Source organism: Lepidochelys kempii, chromosome 16 (genome assembly GCF_965140285.1).
Source record: "Lepidochelys kempii isolate rLepKem1 chromosome 16, rLepKem1.hap1, whole genome shotgun sequence".
Classification (NCBI taxonomy): domain Eukaryota; kingdom Metazoa; phylum Chordata; order Testudines; family Cheloniidae; genus Lepidochelys; species Lepidochelys kempii.
This window is the reverse complement of record NC_136395.1, coordinates 8,278,687-8,298,164: the sequence shown is the minus strand read 5'-3', so window position 1 is coordinate 8,298,164 and position 19,478 is coordinate 8,278,687. Positions and strand designations below refer to the sequence as shown.

At 50.0% G+C, this 19,478-nt stretch overlaps 2 protein-coding genes across 5 annotated transcripts in view; both read right to left on the bottom strand.

The window, feature by feature from the left end:
• Positions 1–5,655, bottom strand: part of CIMIP2A (ciliary microtubule inner protein 2A) — a 57,236-nt gene extending 51,581 nt beyond the window's left edge. The window contains exon 1 of the mRNA XM_073314808.1: positions 5,456–5,655. Within this exon, the coding sequence (XP_073170909.1) occupies positions 5,456–5,655 (200 nt within the window). The remainder of the gene's footprint in view (positions 1–5,455) is intronic.
• A 1,254-nt stretch (positions 5,656–6,909) lies between these two features.
• The window catches only part of LOC140899145 (discoidin domain-containing receptor 2), a 158,698-nt gene continuing 146,129 nt past the window's right edge, over positions 6,910–19,478 (bottom strand). For 2 of the 4 annotated variants that reach the window (XM_073314065.2, XM_073314067.2), the window contains exons 15-17: positions 19,134–19,368; positions 14,724–14,873; positions 6,910–9,144 (exon numbers count right to left, since the gene is read on the bottom strand). In XM_073314065.2, coding sequence (XP_073170166.1) covers positions 9,004–9,144; positions 14,724–14,873; positions 19,134–19,368 — 526 coding nt within the window. In that variant the 3' untranslated portion in view covers positions 6,910–9,003. Of the gene's footprint in view, positions 9,145–14,723; positions 14,874–17,940; positions 18,977–19,133; positions 19,369–19,478 lie in introns of those variants that run through there. The other 2 variants (XR_012155235.1, XR_012155234.1) reach the window with 2 other exon arrangements.

The following is a 19,478-nucleotide window of genomic DNA, read 5'->3' as shown; positions in this document are numbered from 1 at the left end:
TACATGGGAAACAAATATTTACTAATGGGCTTTTCAATCTAGCAGAGAAAGATCTAACATGATCCAATGGCTAGAAGTTGAAGCTAGTCAAATTCAGAGAGGCAATAAAGCATACATTTTAAAAGATGAGTGTAATTAACTATTGGAACAATTTACCAAAGGTTGTGGCGGATTCGCCATCACTGACAATTTTAAAATCATAATTGGATGTTTTTCTAAAAGTTCTGTTCTAATAATAATTTTGGGGAAGTTCTATGGCCTGTGGTATACGGGTGTGTGCGTGTCAGACTAGATGATCATAATGGTCCCTTCTGGCCTTGGAATCTATGAATCTAATGGGCACAGACTTTTGTGTCTGTTCCCTCCAAGCTTGAACCCTTCTGATCCATCCCCTCCAACCTGTCCCTGTTCCATTGTGGTCTCTTCCCCACCAGTCTACTCCCAATACCTAGTCTCCTTCCCTCCCCCATGCTCCTTGTCCTAATCCACTCCTCCACACTGAGAGCAGAGGAGAGTCAGGCTCCATGCTTTCATTTATGGTGTCTGGTGCTGGTCCAGCCCAGAACAGCAATTAAAGGGAAAGACCTGCTCTGCCCCCAACAGCCTCAGGCTGGAGCAGCCTCAACGCAGGTGAAGTCTTTTGGAAATTTAGCTGCAAAGCTCTAGCAGGTGTCCTCTGAGCATGCGTAATCTGCTGTTTTTCAAAGTCTGATGACTTGGTCAAGTTTGGGCATATTTAAAAGGGCTGGCAAAAGGCAGGTCCCCGATATAAAGGCCAAGTCCCTGCCAAATTTCGAAACCCTACTTCAAAGAACAGGGGCAGGAGAGGTTCTAAAAGAAAAGGACATCAGAATTTAATATGGGCACAACATATTTTTCCTTACCCCTGTTCCTACAGCTAAGCCATTTTGGCTGAAGGTCTTTAAAATAATTCTGCCTGAAACAGACACCCTGGGTGGAAAATTTCAGCCCAGACAGTCACAGTTTGGCAAAAGTGATAAGAGATTGAAAATAGCGTCTTCTAAAAGGAAGTGTCAGGCAGCCTTCACACTAGTTGGTGCTGTCAGCCCCACCTATAACACTCACGTTTCTACATTAACAATCTTCTCCCCACATACCCAGGCGCACACAACCAAGCTATGTTAAAAAAGAATGTTAAAGTTGCCAAGTCAAGCGCTCACAAAGGAGGAAATGCCAGACCTTAGTTCAGTCCCCTAGTGCATTATACCACCTTTAATTATATAATATACAAATGCTCCCCTGCCTCGTTCAGTGCACTTTTAAATGGAGAGTTTCGTTATATCAGGAAAGAGATCACAATTCATGTCAACAATACACCCCCCCCACCAGTCACACCAAGTTCCTTCAGCTACTGCAAGTGATATGTTCCCCGCGTGCGAGTCAGAACTCACCCTGGGATGTAGTGAGGTTCGGGGGTGAAGAGATGGTGTTTCAGTGGGGCTGCCATTGTCGCTCAGCATCTGTGCTTGGGTCTTCAACTTACAGGGGGCAGCTGCTGGGCCGAGGTGAGGGCAAACACCATGGTTGCTGTGGCAACCATTGTGAAGCTGCCATAAAGCCACAGCAGCAGCAATGCCAGAAAATTGAATACGCTCATAATTAGGCTGCATACCAAACGAAGCCCTGTACGTATCGGTTTTCTGGACCAACGTGTACAACAGACAACTGGCCACGTTCCGAGGTGAGTCTAGGGTCTCTCCAGGATGGTGAACGAAAGGGCTTTTCTTAGACTTGAACTACCGTACTTGAGTTAGCATAATACGTTTGGAAAGCCCCCGAATACTTTGGTAAGACACAGTTTAACACCTTTAAAGTTGTGTTAGCAGGTTGTGTAGTAGCCTATGTCATGTAGCTTTCACCTATATTGCAAAATACCCAGCTAACATGATTGTGAAGTTGTTAAACTGTGTCTACACGAGGTGCTTCAAAGTACTTCAAATCATGTTAGCTAACTGGATTTTAAAAAGTGCGACCTGTAGCCTAGCCAACATAACACACAAGCCAGACTAATGTTCCACAGGCTGTCCCAGTGATTTGTGCACTGTAAAAATGGCCTCTCTGGCCATACAGGCAACTTTCACTACTCCAGGATCAACCTGGCTGAAAGTTACCAGTTTAAACTTCCCAAAGTAGCCATACAGGATTGTGATGGGACAACTGCCCCTCACTGGTAATGTAAGGGGTTAAAGCAACACTGGGGAGGCTATATGGGAGGCAGCCACTAAGGAAAAGACTTGTAGTGCCAGCCAATTAGGAGACGGTTTATTGGAGGAGCCAATCAGGGCTAGGCTGGCCCATATAAGAAGAGGCTGCAGAGCAGGGGCAGTCACTCCCTAGAGTTTGAGGGAGGAGGGCTGGCTGCTTAGAGGGTTGGAGCACCATGGACAGAGCAGTGCTGGGCAGGGTCAGCAGAGCAGGAGAAAGCTCCAGGCTGACGGCTGCCCAACTGAGACCCTGATACCAGGGCAGAGGAGGTGCTGAGGCTGTGGGGAAGTGGCCCAGGGAAGGAGATGGCAGACTTGGAGGAGGGGCAGTAGGTGGCTGCCAGCTATAGGGTCCCTGACTCAGGGACCCTCCATCCCTTGCCCCCGCTGGCCACTGAGGGAAGTGGCCAGTGCATGGACTGCAGTCTACCAATGAGACGAGTGGCTAGAATCTGGACCGCAGATTGCCACTGAGGCAAGTGGTAGGACTGAGGACTGTCGGTCCCCTGGAAGGCGAGAAAGAACTGAGTGGGGCACAGCTGGAGGGCTGTGTCCAGAAGAGGATGATGTGGTCTGGGGAGCAACACAGGTCCTGGACACGGAGACAGGAGTGACAACTGGTGAGACACCACCTGAGCAGAGTGCACTGGCAACACCGAGCTAATTCCCAGGATGGCCAGCAGGAGGTGCTGTGGCGGTGAGTCTATGACACTCACTACTTTTGGAGAACCACTTCCAGAGCCATCTGAACACTGGTAATCAGTCTGGATCTATAGTGCCTATTAACAAGAGATCCCTGGGGCTGCCAGCCACAGACAACAAAACTCTGACTGCTTTTTGGGCCAAGGCATCAGCAATTCAGGGCCTTAGCTTCTGAAATCAATCACAGAAGGTATACAATGGGATTTCAAAACAACTCGCTGAACAGATAATTGCATGCACCAGTAGCCAGAGCTGGGATGAAATCAAGGGGTGGAAGGTGGTCTATGAGCAGGCCAAGGCAGTAGCGGTAAGTTCAGGGGAGCACAGTAGGTGTCCATTTTATGCTGCATTTTGAAAGACTGACCCATCACGAGCACAGAACACTGAATGGACATGGCCTGCACTTGAGGATGTTACAGTCAGAAAAGCGATCAGCTCTGCTACCCAGGCCAAACCTGCTGAGCCCTGCAAGAATCACACCAAGCTTGCCAAGACCCTCGCGAGTTAATGAGAGACATGCAGGCTGCTCCACTTCAGGAGACAGAGCTTGAAGAGGATGTGCCATCCCGACCCAGTCAGTCCTGTTTGTTCGTAATATCTCTTTTCTTGGACATTGTGGACATGTTGTGAGTGTTCAGACAAAGCTGCCGGTGGTGGCAGTGTTGTTATGGGGAAGTTCTGGCTCTATGATAGGGTGGAAATGTCCACCTGTCTCTGTGGTTCCCTCCACCTCTCTGGTCATTCCTGCTCTGGTTACTGTGATGAATATGGGAATGAGCTAATAAAATATTACAGAAATCTGTATGACCTATCCACTTGGCATGGCTATCCCTTGGGGAATGTGGGGGAGGGAGAACTGATTTTTCTCCCAGATGCATGGGAGATCAGAGAAGGTATCTGAGACATGGATCCATTAGGGCTGTGGGGGTGGGGGTCAACTCATTTGAATGGAACACCCTACCGAGATAATGGAAATAGCACACCAGGTATTTCAGCCGGAGTTCCCACAGTACCCTGCTGCACATGGAACTCTGTCTGGGTTCCCAAAGGATCCTGCAGGGCCCAGGTCTTGGAGGTCTCTTGCTGTGCTGTCAGAGTCTTCTCCCTCTGAGACTGGGCCAATGCTTCCAGCAAAACCAAGCATTGTTCCCTCTGCCCCTTGGCTTCCACCTGTAACCAGGCCAACTCCTGCTCTACTCAGACCAGCTGGCTAATGACTTTCCCTTGGTATATGTTGGACTCGTCCAACTCTTGTTGGCACTTCCTCAGCAGGTCCCTCACATCTTGGGCATCATGGTCTCACCCCTGGGCTCTTTTCCGGTGTCTCCTTACCCTGGCTCCCAGCCCCTCTGCTTTCTTTCCCATCTGGGCCCAGACCCTCTCAGTCCTGGGTCACTCTCAGGTCTTTCCCACATGAGGGCTAAGTAACCCGCCCAGTCTCACCCCAAGATTACGGGCCACGCCAGGTCCTTGACCACACCAACCTGGAATCTAGCTCTCCGGCCCTGTACCTCCAGCTCAGATTCTGCTGTGGGATAGATTCGGGTCTCTCCATGTACATTGGAAACGTAGTGGGAGGTGTCAGTCCAGGCTAGTTGCCTTCACCTGGTCCTCCCAAACCACGGTGTACCTACACCCTGAGTCTAACAGGCCCTTAACTACCATTCCTCGCAGCCTGTCACTACCCCTTGTTCAGGCCACCCTCATCTTTGGCGTAGACCCCCCCCACTGATTGGTCCCACTCTCACAGTTTAAAATAGTCACATTCCATTACTGGGCAGTTCCTGGCCCCATCTGTAGCAGACTACCAGGTCTCCTAGCTCCTTCGCACTAGTACTTCCCATAGGCTGCAGGGCTCCCCGGACTCCTTGCAATTGCAGTGCACCCTTTGAGTCTAGAAGCCTTGGGCCTTTCCCCCTTGTGAGCTTCCCTGGGCCACCCCCTGGTGCACCCCTCTCAGTTTACCAGACAGCTTGGGCCATTCCTCTCCTTTGACCTCAAAGTAGGCCTCAGCTCACTTGATTGCTTCCCCCACTAAGGCTGGCTGTAAACTCCTTACCCAGCTGTGCCCCTCCTGGTAGGACCTTCATGAATTGCTCTAGGACCACCTGATCCAGGAGCTTCTCCACCAAGCTGATCTCTGGACAAAGTCAGCGCATTGCCAGGCCCCGTAACTTCTGCGCCAGAATCCGTGCCTGCTCCCCTTGCGGGAATGATGCTGTCTGGAACTTGTGCCTGTACGTCTCTGATGTCAGCCCTAGCCAATCCAAAATGGTTGCCTTCACCACTAGGTAGGAACTTGCCTGCTCATTGCTTACCACCCAGTAAGCTGTCTGTGCCTCACCCATCAGGAACGGTGCTACACAGACTGCCCAAGTTGACTCTTTCCAGTCTGCTGCTTTGCCACCTGCTCAAAGGTCTGAAGGAAGGCCTAGGGGTCATTGTCTGATCTGAGTTTTGCCAGGCCTGGAGCCAGCCAACCACCAGTTCCATCACCGACTGGGCTCTTGGGTGTGGTGTGACCCGACCGCCTCTGTATCCACTCCTGCTGGTTGAAGTGGATCTCCTGCCACCATTGTTGCACCACAAACTGGACCTCCTGTTGCCATTGCAGGTTCTCCATTAATTGCATCAGTAGGGCCTGGGTCAGCTGCTGCTGCCCCTGCATAGCAGTCTCCTGATGTTGCTGGCCTGCCACCAACAGGAATATCCCCTCGTCCATGGCCATGTGCCCCTTGTTGATCAGAGGTCAGTCCAAAGGATCCCACTTCTGGTACTAAATGTAACAGCATGGCACCCACCTCTCACGCATGCCCCTTCTGGTTAGGTGTGTCTGCAATATCAGGCCATCCCCTCAGGGCTTCCTCCCTGGAGGCAATGGTTTCACTCTCTTGGTCTACTCTGGCCCCAGCTGGGCCACTAATAGTTCAGTTCCCCTTCTGGGGGTCTCTTGCTGTCTGACTGTAGGACAGTTCCCCACTGGGCTATGGGGGGACACCCAGGCCCACCCACTACTCTGGGTTCCAGCACAGGGACCCTAAGAATAGCAGCCACATGCCATCATGTCCCTTTAACTACATTGCTTTCAGTTCCCTGGGCCACTTTTCCGTGGCCCCAGCCTTTACCAAAGCTTCATCCTTACCCCGGGGCTCATCTAAGTTCAGACCCAGAAGCCAGCCAGGAGCTCTTTCTTCCTTACTGCTCCAGTCCCTGCCAGCACTGAGCTGTCCACGGTGCTGCAGTTCCCTTTAGCCAGTCAGGAGCTCCGTTTGTGCTCCTCTAGATCCAGCAAGGAACTGACTGTCTCTAGCTCTGCACCTCCTTTTAGATGGCCCTCCCGCAGAAGCAGCCACTCTAGGCTGCTTGGACTCCTCTACTGCTCCTTTCCTGGTACAGGTGTGGCAGGACACTGAGGCCTCCAGTAAGGGGCCTCTGGGCCTAGCCCACTCCACCACAGACAGCCTGCATGGCGAGCCAAATCCTCCTCCCTGCACAGTGGAACCATACCAGTTCCCCTCCAGTTTGGACCATCTGACAGGGCAAGGGAAGCATCTGACACAGGCTGTTTACATCTGTCTATGATTAAAAATGGAGAACTCTTCTTGGTTGTAAAAGTACCTGTTATATTTCCTCAAACCTGAATGTTTTGAGGTAATATAACAAGGACAAAAATACTAACTGAAAGAAGTGAGACATTTAAGGAGAGGTGTCCCAGGGCACCAGGAGAACCACTGCAGTGATGCTTATTTGTCCTTCAGCCTTTGTCAATTCTGCCTGGATGATGCAGGCCTTTCTTCTCAAATTATGCTTAGAAATTCCTTCCTGTGTCCATTTTATGACATGACCAATGGATGTTCATTCTAAGGTCACAAACTGCCATTTATATAACAAGGCTACAGCATGTTGATCTAGACATATGTCCTCTGTGCAGACACTCAGATAATAAGGAGAAATTCACCTCTGTTGAGTTTACCATCAAGATTTATTGATATGAGAGACAAATGTTGTATGAATCAATATTTAAATTGAGGGAAACTAAATCCTGACATTAACAAACACAAGAAGTCAGTTTACATACGTTTACATATTCCAAATGTTTTAAATCAGAAGTATCTACAGCTCTCTCCTGTGGCTGTGAAGATGATGGCAGAGAGCCAGAATCAGACTATTATTTGCTTCCTAGTAGCCAGTCAGGAAGCATATAATTGCATAACTGAACTGATTGGCTGAAGCAAGAAAAATTGTTAGCTTCTGAAGAGCCAATCAGGATGCAGTCATTTGCATATGAGATCTAACTGGTTAACATTGTTACAGACTTCAGTATAGTTGATCTCTGAGGAAGCAAACAGCAGAAATTTCCTGATGCATCACAGGACAGTTTCGAGCCAATTCTACACCAGGATTTTCTTCTTGCACACACAGTCTTATTGTAGCTATATACACTTTCCTTCTCCCTAATGGCCTCCCCCTCAATACACACAGAGCTCTTCACATCAGCCCATGCACCGGCAGGGGATAGAATATGCTTGTGACTCAGGAGAGGTTAAGACTAATTCCTGCTCTGAATTAGGTGCTTTATAAGAGTTTAAAAAGCCTGGAGAAGGAAATGCTAAATTTTCACCTTCTCCACTGTAGGAGATTTTTCGTTTGGCCCTGAAGCCCGTCATGACATGATTAATAAGGGGGACCATCCACCCAGACCTCCGGTAAACCAGCAATGGGGAAAGTAGGCTCTGAATTCTCTGCCCCCCACAAAACCTTGGGGAAGAGCATTCTGTGACATCATCAAAACAAGACATCACTCGCAGTTCCATGACTAGGTATCTCGTAGGTCGGCGGCACAGGGTGTGAAGAGCAAGCCCAGCACAGTCAGCAACAACAGTCTCCTCTGGCGTGTCAGCCCCTCCTTGCCAGAAGGAAACCTCCCACAGGGCCAGGCAGGCAGCACCTTTGCCGGTATGGTAGAGCTGGCCCTGCCGCAGCAGGAATGTCCGACATGTTGACAAGACCAGTACAGATGGGCAGATGCTGGCGTGGTAGGTGCTCTCTCCCTTGTGCTCAGGCACGCACTGAGCTCTGACAAATGATGCAGCAATTCGGCTTTCACCCATTCCGTCTCACCCAATGTGAGCTCCCTCCCACCACATAACAGCATTGACCTAGACATCTCATATTAATGGGTATTTATACAGGATTCATTGCACATCAGTCCATTCTGGCTACAAGTTCATAAGGATAATAAATCTACATAGAGACAGTAGTACGGTATCAGCTATTTTCCAATACAAACCTCTACCCCAACCTTTATTTGTAGGTCAAAGAAAGATCCTCTACTACAGTGACCTTCCTATGACCTTTGACATTCATTTTTTAAAGATAAAAATCCAGTGTGGGAAAAAGGCACATATATAACAAAAGCAGTGCTTACTAACCACAGGAATAAAAGGACACGGACTTGGACTCTTCTATCCACATCAACTGCAGTCCCTGATCATATTACCTCCAAACGGTTGCTAAATCTAACTCTGTCTGGTTCTCAAGTCCCCGTAACCACTGCCTATTTCTATTCATTTATAGTTAGTTACATCATATATATTTTCTTTAGCAAGGACATACTGAATTGCTTGCTAACGTGCACAGAGCTGCTATATTTTTAGAAGACTGGAGCCTTTATTTCTCTGCATCCTTTCTTCCAATCCTAGCTCCTGAGCTGTTAGCTTTCTCTTCTTGTCTCTTTGGGGAGAGCTGAGAGTCCCTTGTAAAGTCTTCTCCAGTTTTTCTGTCCACAGGTGTCTGTAGCCACGGGGTGCCAAAGAAACCCCCCTCACAGTATTCCCAGGAAATTATGCAGAACAGGAGATGATTCTTCTACCAATAAAATAGGTTTCCTCTGGTCATGTATGTCAGACCATGGCCAATAAAACGAGCAGCTGCCATGGACATCTCAATTTAAAAGAGATTACAGTCTAAGGGACTGTAGTGAGGGCCGCCTGCCCATCTGTTTGGGAGAGACAGGCAAAAAGAGACACCACCAAAGTCATCCTGTTCTCAGCAATTTGTCTCTTTTCCGCTCAGGTCAAATGTTACAGTCCATTTGTTCTACCAGAAAGTGGTGAATCGTATCAAAAGTGGGACGATCCTTTATATCTCGGCTCCAACACTTTAACATCAGGTCAAACACAGAGTTTGGACACAGAGATGTTTGGGACAGATAGATCTGCAAGCAGGAAAAATACAACTACTTCAGGGTTATTAATTACCCAATTAATAACAAGGGATGGCTGCCCTTTCTCTAGATTTTACAAGACAGTGACCAGCCATGCATTTTCTTAACACTTACTGGGGTAACTTCCTCTTAGCAGGTAAAGTTTCAATGTCATTTTTTTTGTCAGCCCCCCAGGGAGGAAACCGATACATGCATACACATTAGCTATGTGGGTGTTTTGTTAGCTCAGTTGATAACACAGCTGTGATCAGAAAAAGGGATCTTCATCCAGTGAGAAATTCCAACATTTCAAAATTTGTTCCAAATCGAAACAAAAAGTCAAAATTTCCGTATTTCCATTAAATGAAAATTCTAGTACACCCCAGACAGGGACAATGGGAAATATTTAAGATTAACAATAGTACTTACATTTCACAAAGGTTATGCTAAAAAGCAGCTGAATCATTAGAAAAACCAGTTTAGCTGACTACTCTGAAGGGAGGAGGGAAGGTAGGAGCCATCCAGAAGGAAAGAGAGAGGAGGAGGAGGAGAACGGAGGCATGGTGCAGGAGAGAGGAAGATCAAGTTGGGTAAGGGATTCTTCCTTGACACAGATGGATCTCCAAGGACTCACCAGGGAAGGGTGACCCAGTGAGGAGGCTGTGGGTTCAGATATTTATTGCTTTGTTTCATATTTGCTCTCCTGTGCTTTACATGATTAAGTAAAGAGCATGTGTTGGACCCTGTGCAAAGTGTACGATGTGTGCTCACCGCTTCACAACTGCTATAGGCCCCTGAGAGAGAGATACTGTAACCAGAAGCTCACACCATTTGGGTGGAGTTCAGGGAGTGGGTTAAGTAACTGGGGCAGCTGGAGGGGCAGCATGGGGCAGGTGGGCTGAGCAGTTCCATTTCTGAGAAGGGGCAGCAGATTGAGAGTCAGTGCCCAGGATGTGCCAGACAGGCCCAAGGAGGAAACAATGCTGCAGCCTGCTGAGACCCAGGGAAGTTTGAAACACCCCCAGGGATTCAGAGCAATGAGGCATGGCTTCTCCTCACAGCAGTCCTAGTGGGTGGTAAGGAGGGGTGCTGGCTAGGATCTGTGGCACCTAGAATCACAGCAAGAATTTGTGCCCCCTGCCAGCAGCTGGCCCTTTGCTGGCAGTCTCAGCAGAGAAGCCAAGGCCTGTGTGAGCCATGATAACACAACTCCGTGTCATCACTAGATAAAATAATCTCCAGGTCAAGAGACATTGGTACGGAGTGTGTGTGTAAGGCTTACCCTGCTCCTCCAACTGTTCTAGAAAGAAAGAGGGGACTTCAAGCTTAAGGGCTGTTGAATTGGTACCTTTCACCTTCCCTCTCAGTGAGCCATTGTGAACTAATCAAACCAAGGATTAGATTTTACACCTCAAAACCCAATTTGAAGCTAATATCTTGGTCTGAAAGCATAACAATTAGGGAATGTAGTTGCCCTTGGGGTTTTGCTCAAAAAGCTTTACCCTGCATGGCAGCAGATTTTGGAAGAGCTTTTCAAAGGAATCCATCCAACTGAAGAGTAGCTCCATGGGACACTGTTCAAAGGGCTTTCCCCTCTGACCTTTAAAAGCAGTAGCTCTAAAGGTATTTTACCCAGCTCCAAAAGTGAAATCTGGGTCACATCTCTGTCAGTTCAGGTGCTCCGACACTAGCCTGATGCGTGTGTAGTGAGAGAGTTCCTGATACCCTTAGATGTGGCAATGAGGCTAGTGCACATTCTGGGGTCCCCTGAAAGCTAGGGGATGGGCCACAATTATTTTTCTTCCTCTCTCTATCCTTTCTTCATGTTGAATTGTTCCCGAGTGTGTAATTGGCTCCAGTTAGGAACCATTTTGTCAATTTGGAAGAATGAAGAAAACCGTGGGCTTTTCTGCCTGATTGGCACTATACGAGCTGCCAGTTATTAATCACGAATGAGCCTCCCACTCACTATTACAGCTCAGCAAACTATTCATAACAAATATTGTATGCAACAAATGTAGCCGCCCTTTCTGCTCCAGTTACATCTCTGGGCAGAGAGGGATTTCCTGAAATGGATTTAATGTTCCAAATTATTCTACATCTTTATTGGTGAATTGTTTTAAGCTCTGTGAATTGATCCCAATTCATTTTCCAGGCATATTTTGATATACTATTTGCTCGTTGCAGTGATTAGTCACATAAAGCAGGTGACAGGTTTCAGAGTGGCAGCCGTGTTAGTCTGCGTCAGCAAAAAGAACAGGAGGACTTGTGGCACCTTAGAGACTAACAAATTTATTTGAGCATAAGCTTTCATGGGCTAAAGCCCACTTCATCAGATGCGTGCAGTGGAAAATACAGTAGGAAGATATATATGTATATAGACAGAGAAATTAATTAATTAATTCCAGTTCTGCAGTTTCTCATTGTAGTCTGTTTTTGAAGTTTTTTTGTTGAATAATTGCAACTTTTAGGTCTGTAATTGAGCATCCAGGGAGGTTGAAATGTTCTCCGACTGGTTTTTGAATGTTATAATTCTTGATGTCTGTTTTGTGTCTGTTTATTCTTTTACGTAGAGACTGTCCAGTTTGGCCAATGTACATGGCAGAGGGGCATTGCTGGCACATGATGGCATATATCACATTGGTGGATGTGCAGGTGAACGAGCCTCTGATACTGTGGCTGATGTGATTAGGTCCTATGATGGTGTCCCCTGAATAGATATGGGACACAGTTGGCAACAGGCTTTGTTGCAAGGATAGGTTCCTGGGTTAGTGTTTTGTTGTGTGGTGTGTGGTTGCTGGTGAGTATTTGCTTCAGGCTGGGGGGCTGTCTGTAAGCAAGGACTGGCCTGTCTCCCAAGATCTGTGAGAGTGATGGGTCGTCCTTCAGGATAGGTTGTAGATCCTTGATGATGCACTGGAACCTCTCCCCATGCTAATTTCCCCCCACTGTTACTCTCACATTCTTGTCAACTGTTTGAAATAGGCCATCCTGATTCACTACAAACGTTTTTTTCTCCTGCTGATAATAGCTCACCTTAATCGATTAGTCTCATTAGAGTGGGTATGGCAACCCCCATTTTTTCATGTTCTCTGTATATATATATATCTTCCTACTGTATTTTTCACTACGTGCATCTGATGAAGTGGGCTTTAGCCCACGAGAGCTTATGCTCAAATAAATTTGTTAGTCTCTCAGTTGCCACAAGTCCTCCTCATTCATAAGGCAGGTGATAGTTGAATGACTAGCTGAACAAGCCCTTTCAGGGATCATACTTGTATGTGGACATTCAAAATTTGATTTCCACAAATCCTTGTACATGTGACTTTGCAAATCATATTCCACAACCTGTTCCTGCAATTGAAACCTATCCCTGGAATGAGTGTGGAAAGCAAACCAAAAAGCAGGGTGGCTGAGCTCAGTTGCCATGAATTCATTCCAGAATTGGAGTGCATATTTCCTGAAGTTTGTTGCAGTGTTTGCCCATCCCTTGTTGCGATGCCCGTCTGCCGAGTGCCTTCAGTGTGCTCTGTGCCGTATACACAAGAAAAGACTGAGAGCCTTCCCCCCCAAGAATGCCATACTAGGTCCGACCTGAGAACTCTCCCTGGTGGCAACTTCCATTTGCCTGTCTAACCCAGAGCCACCCACATCCTCTGGCTCACCTACCCCCCTGTAAGCTGCACTCGCAGATCAGCTCTCCCACTCACTAAGCGAGCCTCTCCCTCAACCTTGTCTTCAGCCAACACTGCTCCCTCTCTGATCTCTGTCTCTCAGAATTCCCTCTCCAAACCTCACTCAAACCCATCAGCATCGCCCACAGCCTCCTGGCCCTCCACAGCCTCTGGGCTGCTCACATCCATGTCTGCTCTGCCAATCTCAGTCTTCTCTTCAGCACACTCCCTCCACTCTGCTTTCTCCGGCCCTGATGACTCCCGCACCCCACTCTGCCAGCATAGAGTCTGACCCGCTGACTGGTTCACTCCCAGCTCTGGCTATTATGCTCCTGGATGGCCTGCAGGGAGTCCCATGACCATGCTGAGGTCCTCCTCTGCAGACTTCTTGACTCCTACTTTTCCTCTTTCACTGAATCCCATGTACCCCCCATTACTTCCTCAACTACCCTTCAACTTCCTCCTGAAACCCTTTTCCACCCCTCTCTGTCCGGGAGCTGCCTGACTTTGTCATGTGGAAAATGGACAAAGCCCCCTTCTCCTCAAACGCCTTCTTCCCCTTCTCCCCTGTTGCTGACCTTGAGGTGTTTCACCTCCTCTCCCCAGCTTCAGCAGTCCTGTCCCTGCCTGTTGCCTATCTCCATTGCCCCCAGGCTCCTTCCAGTCTCATTCTCCTTCTCAGTCTGTCATAACCCCCCAGTCCTTTCCCCTCCTAATGTAAGCCAGTGTGGGTCCCCCCGACCCGCAGTAAACCATTCCTCAATGCCCGCTGTGTCTCCCGTCACTTCATTACTTGCTGAGCGTGCAGTCTGCAACCAACATGCACTGAACTCCTCTCCTCCAGCTCTGACCTGGCTCCCTCCCAGCCTGGCTCCTGCCCTCGATACTCCACTGACTCTGGTCTCAGCCTGCTCTCTAATGACCCCTTCCTGGCCAAATCGAAGGGCCTCTTCTCAGCCTCCTCTTTCTCATCCTCTCTGCAACACTGGTTCAAGATTGGACTCTAAGGCCAGGAGTGTGATGATAACCAGCACTTTCCCACATGAGTCCCCCCTTTGGGGTGTACCGTGCAGAGGCCTGGCACCTATGAATGACAAGACAGCAGTCATTTGGCTCCCAAGAAAAGGGACAGAGGTCCATGGAATAAAGACAATGAGGAGTCCGGTGGCACCTTAAAGACTAACAAAGTTATTTGGGCACAAGCTTTCATGGGTAAAAAATCCACTTCATCTTCTGCATCTGAAGAAGTGGGGTTTTTACCCACAAAAGCTTATGCCCAAATAAATGTGTTCGCCTTTAAGGTGCCACTGGACTTCTCGTTGTTTTTGTGGATACAGACTAACATGGCTACCCCTCTGATACATGGAATAAAGAGCAGAGTCAGAGAAGGATCCCAAAGGATTTTGCTTCAGCTGCCATCTGGGGGGAGCACAGGTGGCAGGGGAGGGCACAGAAGGCAATGCAGGCAGGAACAGCCTCCAGTAGGGTGAGCACGAGGAAGGCAAGTGGAGGCTGTGAGGGCCAGAGTCACAGAAAAGGCCCAGCCAGAGGGGAGGAGGTGTTCCCACTGGAGAGATGTGGAGGAGAGACCAAGAAAGTCGAGGCTGACAGTGAGTAAATGGCAGCATCAGAGACAGCAGGATTGTGGAGTGTGGACTGGGCTAGGAGGAGGTGACGAAGGGACTCAGGGAGAGCAGCACGTGGAGTAACGGGAAGCAGGACACAGGGGATCCAGTGGGGTGCAAGAGGAGGGGAGGAGCAGTGCTCCGAGGGTCTCTGAGGTGAACGGAGGCAGAGCATCTGCTGGAGAGGCCAGGGGTGGAAGGCAGAGGAGGCCAGGGCTGTGTGAAGGCCAGGAAAAGGGAGCAGCTGAACAAGATTTGGGAGAGCAAAGGGGGAGAGGTGGTGTTGCCTCACCTGTCTGCCCTGGCTCCGGAAGAACTCCCCGGTGTTCTCGATGACCTGCTCGTCCGAGAGGAGGCTGTAGGGCTGCTCCTTGCACAGCGTGAACATCTCCCAGAGTGTGATCCCAAACGCCCAGACGTCGCTGGCTGTGGTGAACTTGCCCTGTGGAGAGAAGAGCGGGTCGGCTGCTGCCACATGCACAGAGCTGTTTGTGCCCAGCCTACCGAGCTGGGACACAACTGGTGGGAAGAGCTGACCGTTTCAATCCACGGTCTGCACATGCAAGAGGTAGGGAAGCACAAACCCAGCCAGAGGGGGGAACTGGAGTCTCACCAGCTCCTTCTCTGAGCAGTCACACATGGTACAGCATGCCCTCGCTATAACGCCCTTCACAATTACGAACCTTGGGATACAGCGAACCTGGTCCCTTGATCCCACCTCGAGCCCTGGCGCTGCGGTGGGGGGCTGAGAGCTCCTCCAGCCCTGGGGCTGCGGTGGGGGGCTGAGAGCTCCTCCGGCCCTGGCGCTGCGGTGGGGGGCTGAGAGCTCCTCCGGCCCTGGAGCTGTGGTGTGGGGCTGAGAGCTCCTCCGGCCGTGGGGCTGTGGTGTGGGGCTGAGAGCTCCTCCGGCCGTGGCGCTGCGGTGGGGGGCTGAGAGCTCCTCCGGCCCTGGGGCTGTGGTGGGGGGCTGAGAGCTCCTCCGGCCCTGGGGCTGTGGTGGGGGGCTGAGAGCTCCTCCGGCCCTGGGGCTGCGGTGGGGGGCTGAGAGCTCCTCCGGCCCTGGGGTTGCGGTGGGGGGCTGAGAGCTCCTCCGGCCCTGGGGCTGTGGTGTGGGGCTGAGAGCTCCTCCGGCCCTGGGGCTGTGAAGCTGCAGAACGCTGAGTGCTCCTTCGGGGCAGAGAGCTGTCAGCTGCGGCCATGGTCCGGAGGAGCTCTCAGCTCCCACTGTGGGGCACGAGTTGTCAGCCACCCTCATTCCCCCAAGCAGGGCTCTTTCGCTATAACAAACCTCTGGCTATAATGAACAAAAGGCTTGGCTCCCCAGGGGTTCGTTACAGAAAGGGTGTACTGTACTTTTAAACCTAGGTGCGGTAGGTATCCTGGATATTGACTGCAAGGAGGTGAAGAGCGTTGGGGGATAAGAAACACATGGTGCCTGCAGCCTCGGCAGTAGGGCTTTGAGGAAGCTGCTCTCTTTGCCGGGGAAATGCGTTCCATGCAGACCTTCCGGAGACAGAGTCTCGTACACACTACGACCCACTCTCATCTTACCCCCGTGCAGAGGGGAGGGAGTGACTGCAGTAAGAGAGCCAGGCTGCTGGGTGGATGGGTGTCTTCTCTGGCAAACGCCAGACAGCCCTAAGAGGTTGCAGCTTGGGGAAGGGTCCCTGGTTCGGGAAGCAAGTCGGAGAGAAATTCAGGGTGCTTCTGCCTCTCTGAGAGATGGGGTTTGTGTCACCAGCGGCAGCAATCCCAGGGGTGAGCTGCTGTGCTCTCCCCTCAGCACTGGAGCGTGGCCCTTTGCTCTGAGCAGCACACGGTCATTTCTCGGTGATTGGGTCTCTGCATTAACCAGCTAATAAAACGACTGCAAGGCGGTGTGACACTAATACATTAAGGGTGGGCGAGGCAATGAGTTGCTGGAGGCTTGGCAAGGACTCAAGTTATCCTGGATGGAGATTAGCTGCCACAAAGAAAGAAAATGGGCCAGTTCTGTGTGACACCTACATTCCTAATCTGCAAGAGGGGATTAAACAGCATGGTTCACAGACATTACATTTTTCTGAGTTGGAAACACCACTGAGGACAGAGAAATAATACAAAGGAACCTAGACAGTATAACAACACAGGCAGAACACAGCCAAATAAGATACAAGCGGGGGAAAGGTAGGTAATCACTGGAGACAGACCACTCAGGCACATAGATACATGATGGGAGGCAGAGCTCCAGGCATGACACTAGACAGGAAATTAGTCTTGAGGTTGCAATGAGATATAGCTGCCAAAAAGTCGAATTTTGGCCTCTGAATGCACAAAGCTGCGGGGTCAAAGGGTAGGGGCAGGCATTGCCTCTGGTGCGACTGCGCCTGGAATATTGTGCTCAGTTCTGGACAACACACTGCCAGAAAAATAATCAGCAGCACAAACGATCAGGGATCTGGCGGGCCTGGCTTGTGAGAAAAGATCAAGGAACGAGCTCTCCGCAGCTTCACCAGGCGGTGACTACAGATGCCATGAGAACAGTCGGCAAATATCTGAAGGGTGTTCACACAAGGAGGAAAAGGAATAATGTGGTGTGTTATAAGAGAGTATGACTCAGAGCAATGGTGCAAAATTATGAAAATGTTTACCTACCAGATGTGTAGGCCTGTTTCTTGGGGTGAGGATCACTGTGTTGGGCACTAAGGGAAGTGTGGGGGGGGGGTAACTGCATGACTGGACAGATTAGTTAGAAAATGGAAACCAGGAGGAATATGAGAGGAATGTCCTGAGAGTGAAACACATCAGGCTGCAGAGCTGGCTCTTGAGGGGAAGAGGTGGGAGCCATATTGCTTGGGACCTTGAAACTTAGACTAGGCAAATCAGTGAGGCCATCCTGTGGGTACCAGTCTTACCAGGCTGGCTGGGTGCATGGCACCCTGCGGTGCTTTCTTGCCCCTAACTCCCATCCCTATGAGTCTTGCCACCTTTCTGGCACCTTGTTACAATACCGCTGGCAGTGCTGCCTATCTACTAATTAACTCCAGGGCCAGATTTTCAAAGGTATTCAGGTGCCCAAAGAGGCAGATCGGCACCTCCTGGGATTTTCAAAATTGCCGCAGCAGGGGCCAGATCCACAAAGAGAGTTAGGCGCTGAGCAAATCACAGGAACAACACTGCGATGCACAAAACCTGGGCTCCTGTACCATGCATGGGGAGAGACAGGCCCCTTGGAATTTGATTCACAAAAACCTGCGCGCTAGGCGGGGAGCTGCCTAGCCAATGGGAGATGCTGAGGAGAGGGGAGTGTTTTAAGCCTCACCCCTCTCAGGAATATAGGCACCTAACTCCAGACGGCAGGGAAGTGCCTATCTCTGAGCTCTGAAACCCACCCCACTGCCGGGATTCAGAGACCAGGCTCCAGCCTGGCTGGGAACGTCTGCAATGATATTCTTAGCTCCGCTGCCCGAGTCAGCCAACTCAGGCGTTGAGACTTGCTGCCGCGGGGTTTTTTTGCAGGACAGACATACCCTGAGGCACCTGCCTTGCGCCACACACGGTGACTGGAGGAAGCAATGCTGGTGGTGCCCACCTTCCAGCCTTCAGCCCAGTCATTAGCGCACTCCTGGGGATGTCGGAGACCCAGGTTCAGCTTCCCCCACTCTGCCGGAAGAGGAGACAAGATTGAACAGGACCCTCCCGCCACTCCGCTCAGTGCTCTAACCCCGCAACTATGGGATCGTCTGACATGGGGTGCCTTCAGTCTCTCCTACTGAAGCTGTTGAAAGAGTCATTGGACCCGAGAGAGATGTGAGAATGACTCTGTAGATTGGTGGTTAGGGCATGCACATGAGAGATGGGAGACCCAGGTCCTGATTCAGTAACTCTTTAGTTATTTAACCTGTTTAGCTTCAACAGAAGACTGAGGACTCGCTACGCCAGAACATCCCCTAGCTCGGGAGTTAGTGCACTCACCTGAGAGGGGCGAAGGCCCTGTTCAAATCCTTTCTTCCCCAGTCAGAGGAAGACAGCAAAGGGCTGAAGAAAGTACTCCAGTTGGAGCTTGGGTTTACTCTGGACTTTGGTTGCTTCCGAATAGGTGGAGTGTTGGTTTAGCTAAACAGACATACCAATCAGGGGAAACTGAGGCACCAGCCACTCTTGCACAGGGAAGGTAAGAAATGTGTAATAGTTTAAATACTTAAAATCCAGTTTAAGCTAGTGAGTTGAGAAAGAGGGAAAAGATCTCTCTCCTTCCTGCCACATTTTGGCAATTGATAAACAGAGGCACAGAGAGGTGACTTGCTCAGATCCGAGCAGGGAATCTGTAGCATTCAGGAATAAAAACCCAGCTTTCAGACATTCACTCCTGTGCTGTAACCACGTGGTTGCCTTCCTTCTCTGGAGGAAGAGATGGGCTCAGTGCAGTTTGATGGAACAGTGCCACTGCGGTCTGCATGGTGGAGAGTCAGAGGCTGCACACAGCATATGGGATGCGTGGCATAGAGGGTACCTCCAGTTACCAAAGGGGATACACGATAAGCGGTACAGCCAGCTGCCAAGATCCTATTGATTCGTAAAGGAGACAATAAGGATAGAAAAGGAGACTTGTGCTGTTACTCAGTTTCCTGTACAAAGTGTGTACACACCCACACCCACACCCACACCCCATGGGGGGCACATACTAAAGGAAGAGAGAAAGAGCACTGTGAGCAGCCCCTACCAGGAGGATACTTTCCCAGGCCATCCAGCGTATCGGCAGCACAGCTCTGCCCTGGATACGGTAATAATCCCCGCTGTATAGATTCCTGCTCATTCCAAAATCTGCAATCTTGATGGTGTAGTTGTTCCCAACCAGGCAGTTGCGGGTGGCCAGGTCTCTGTGCACAAAGTTCAGGGAGGCTAAATACTTCATTCCAGAGGCGATCTGGGTGGCCATGAACAGTAGGTTGGAATAGCTGCATTTAAAACAAACAGAAAGTCAAAGGAGAGTTTCCTTGCAGTTGCTTTTCTCTTGACTCTTCCTGCTGCGGGAATCTTGGATGCTGTGTGTTGCAATAAGCACAAT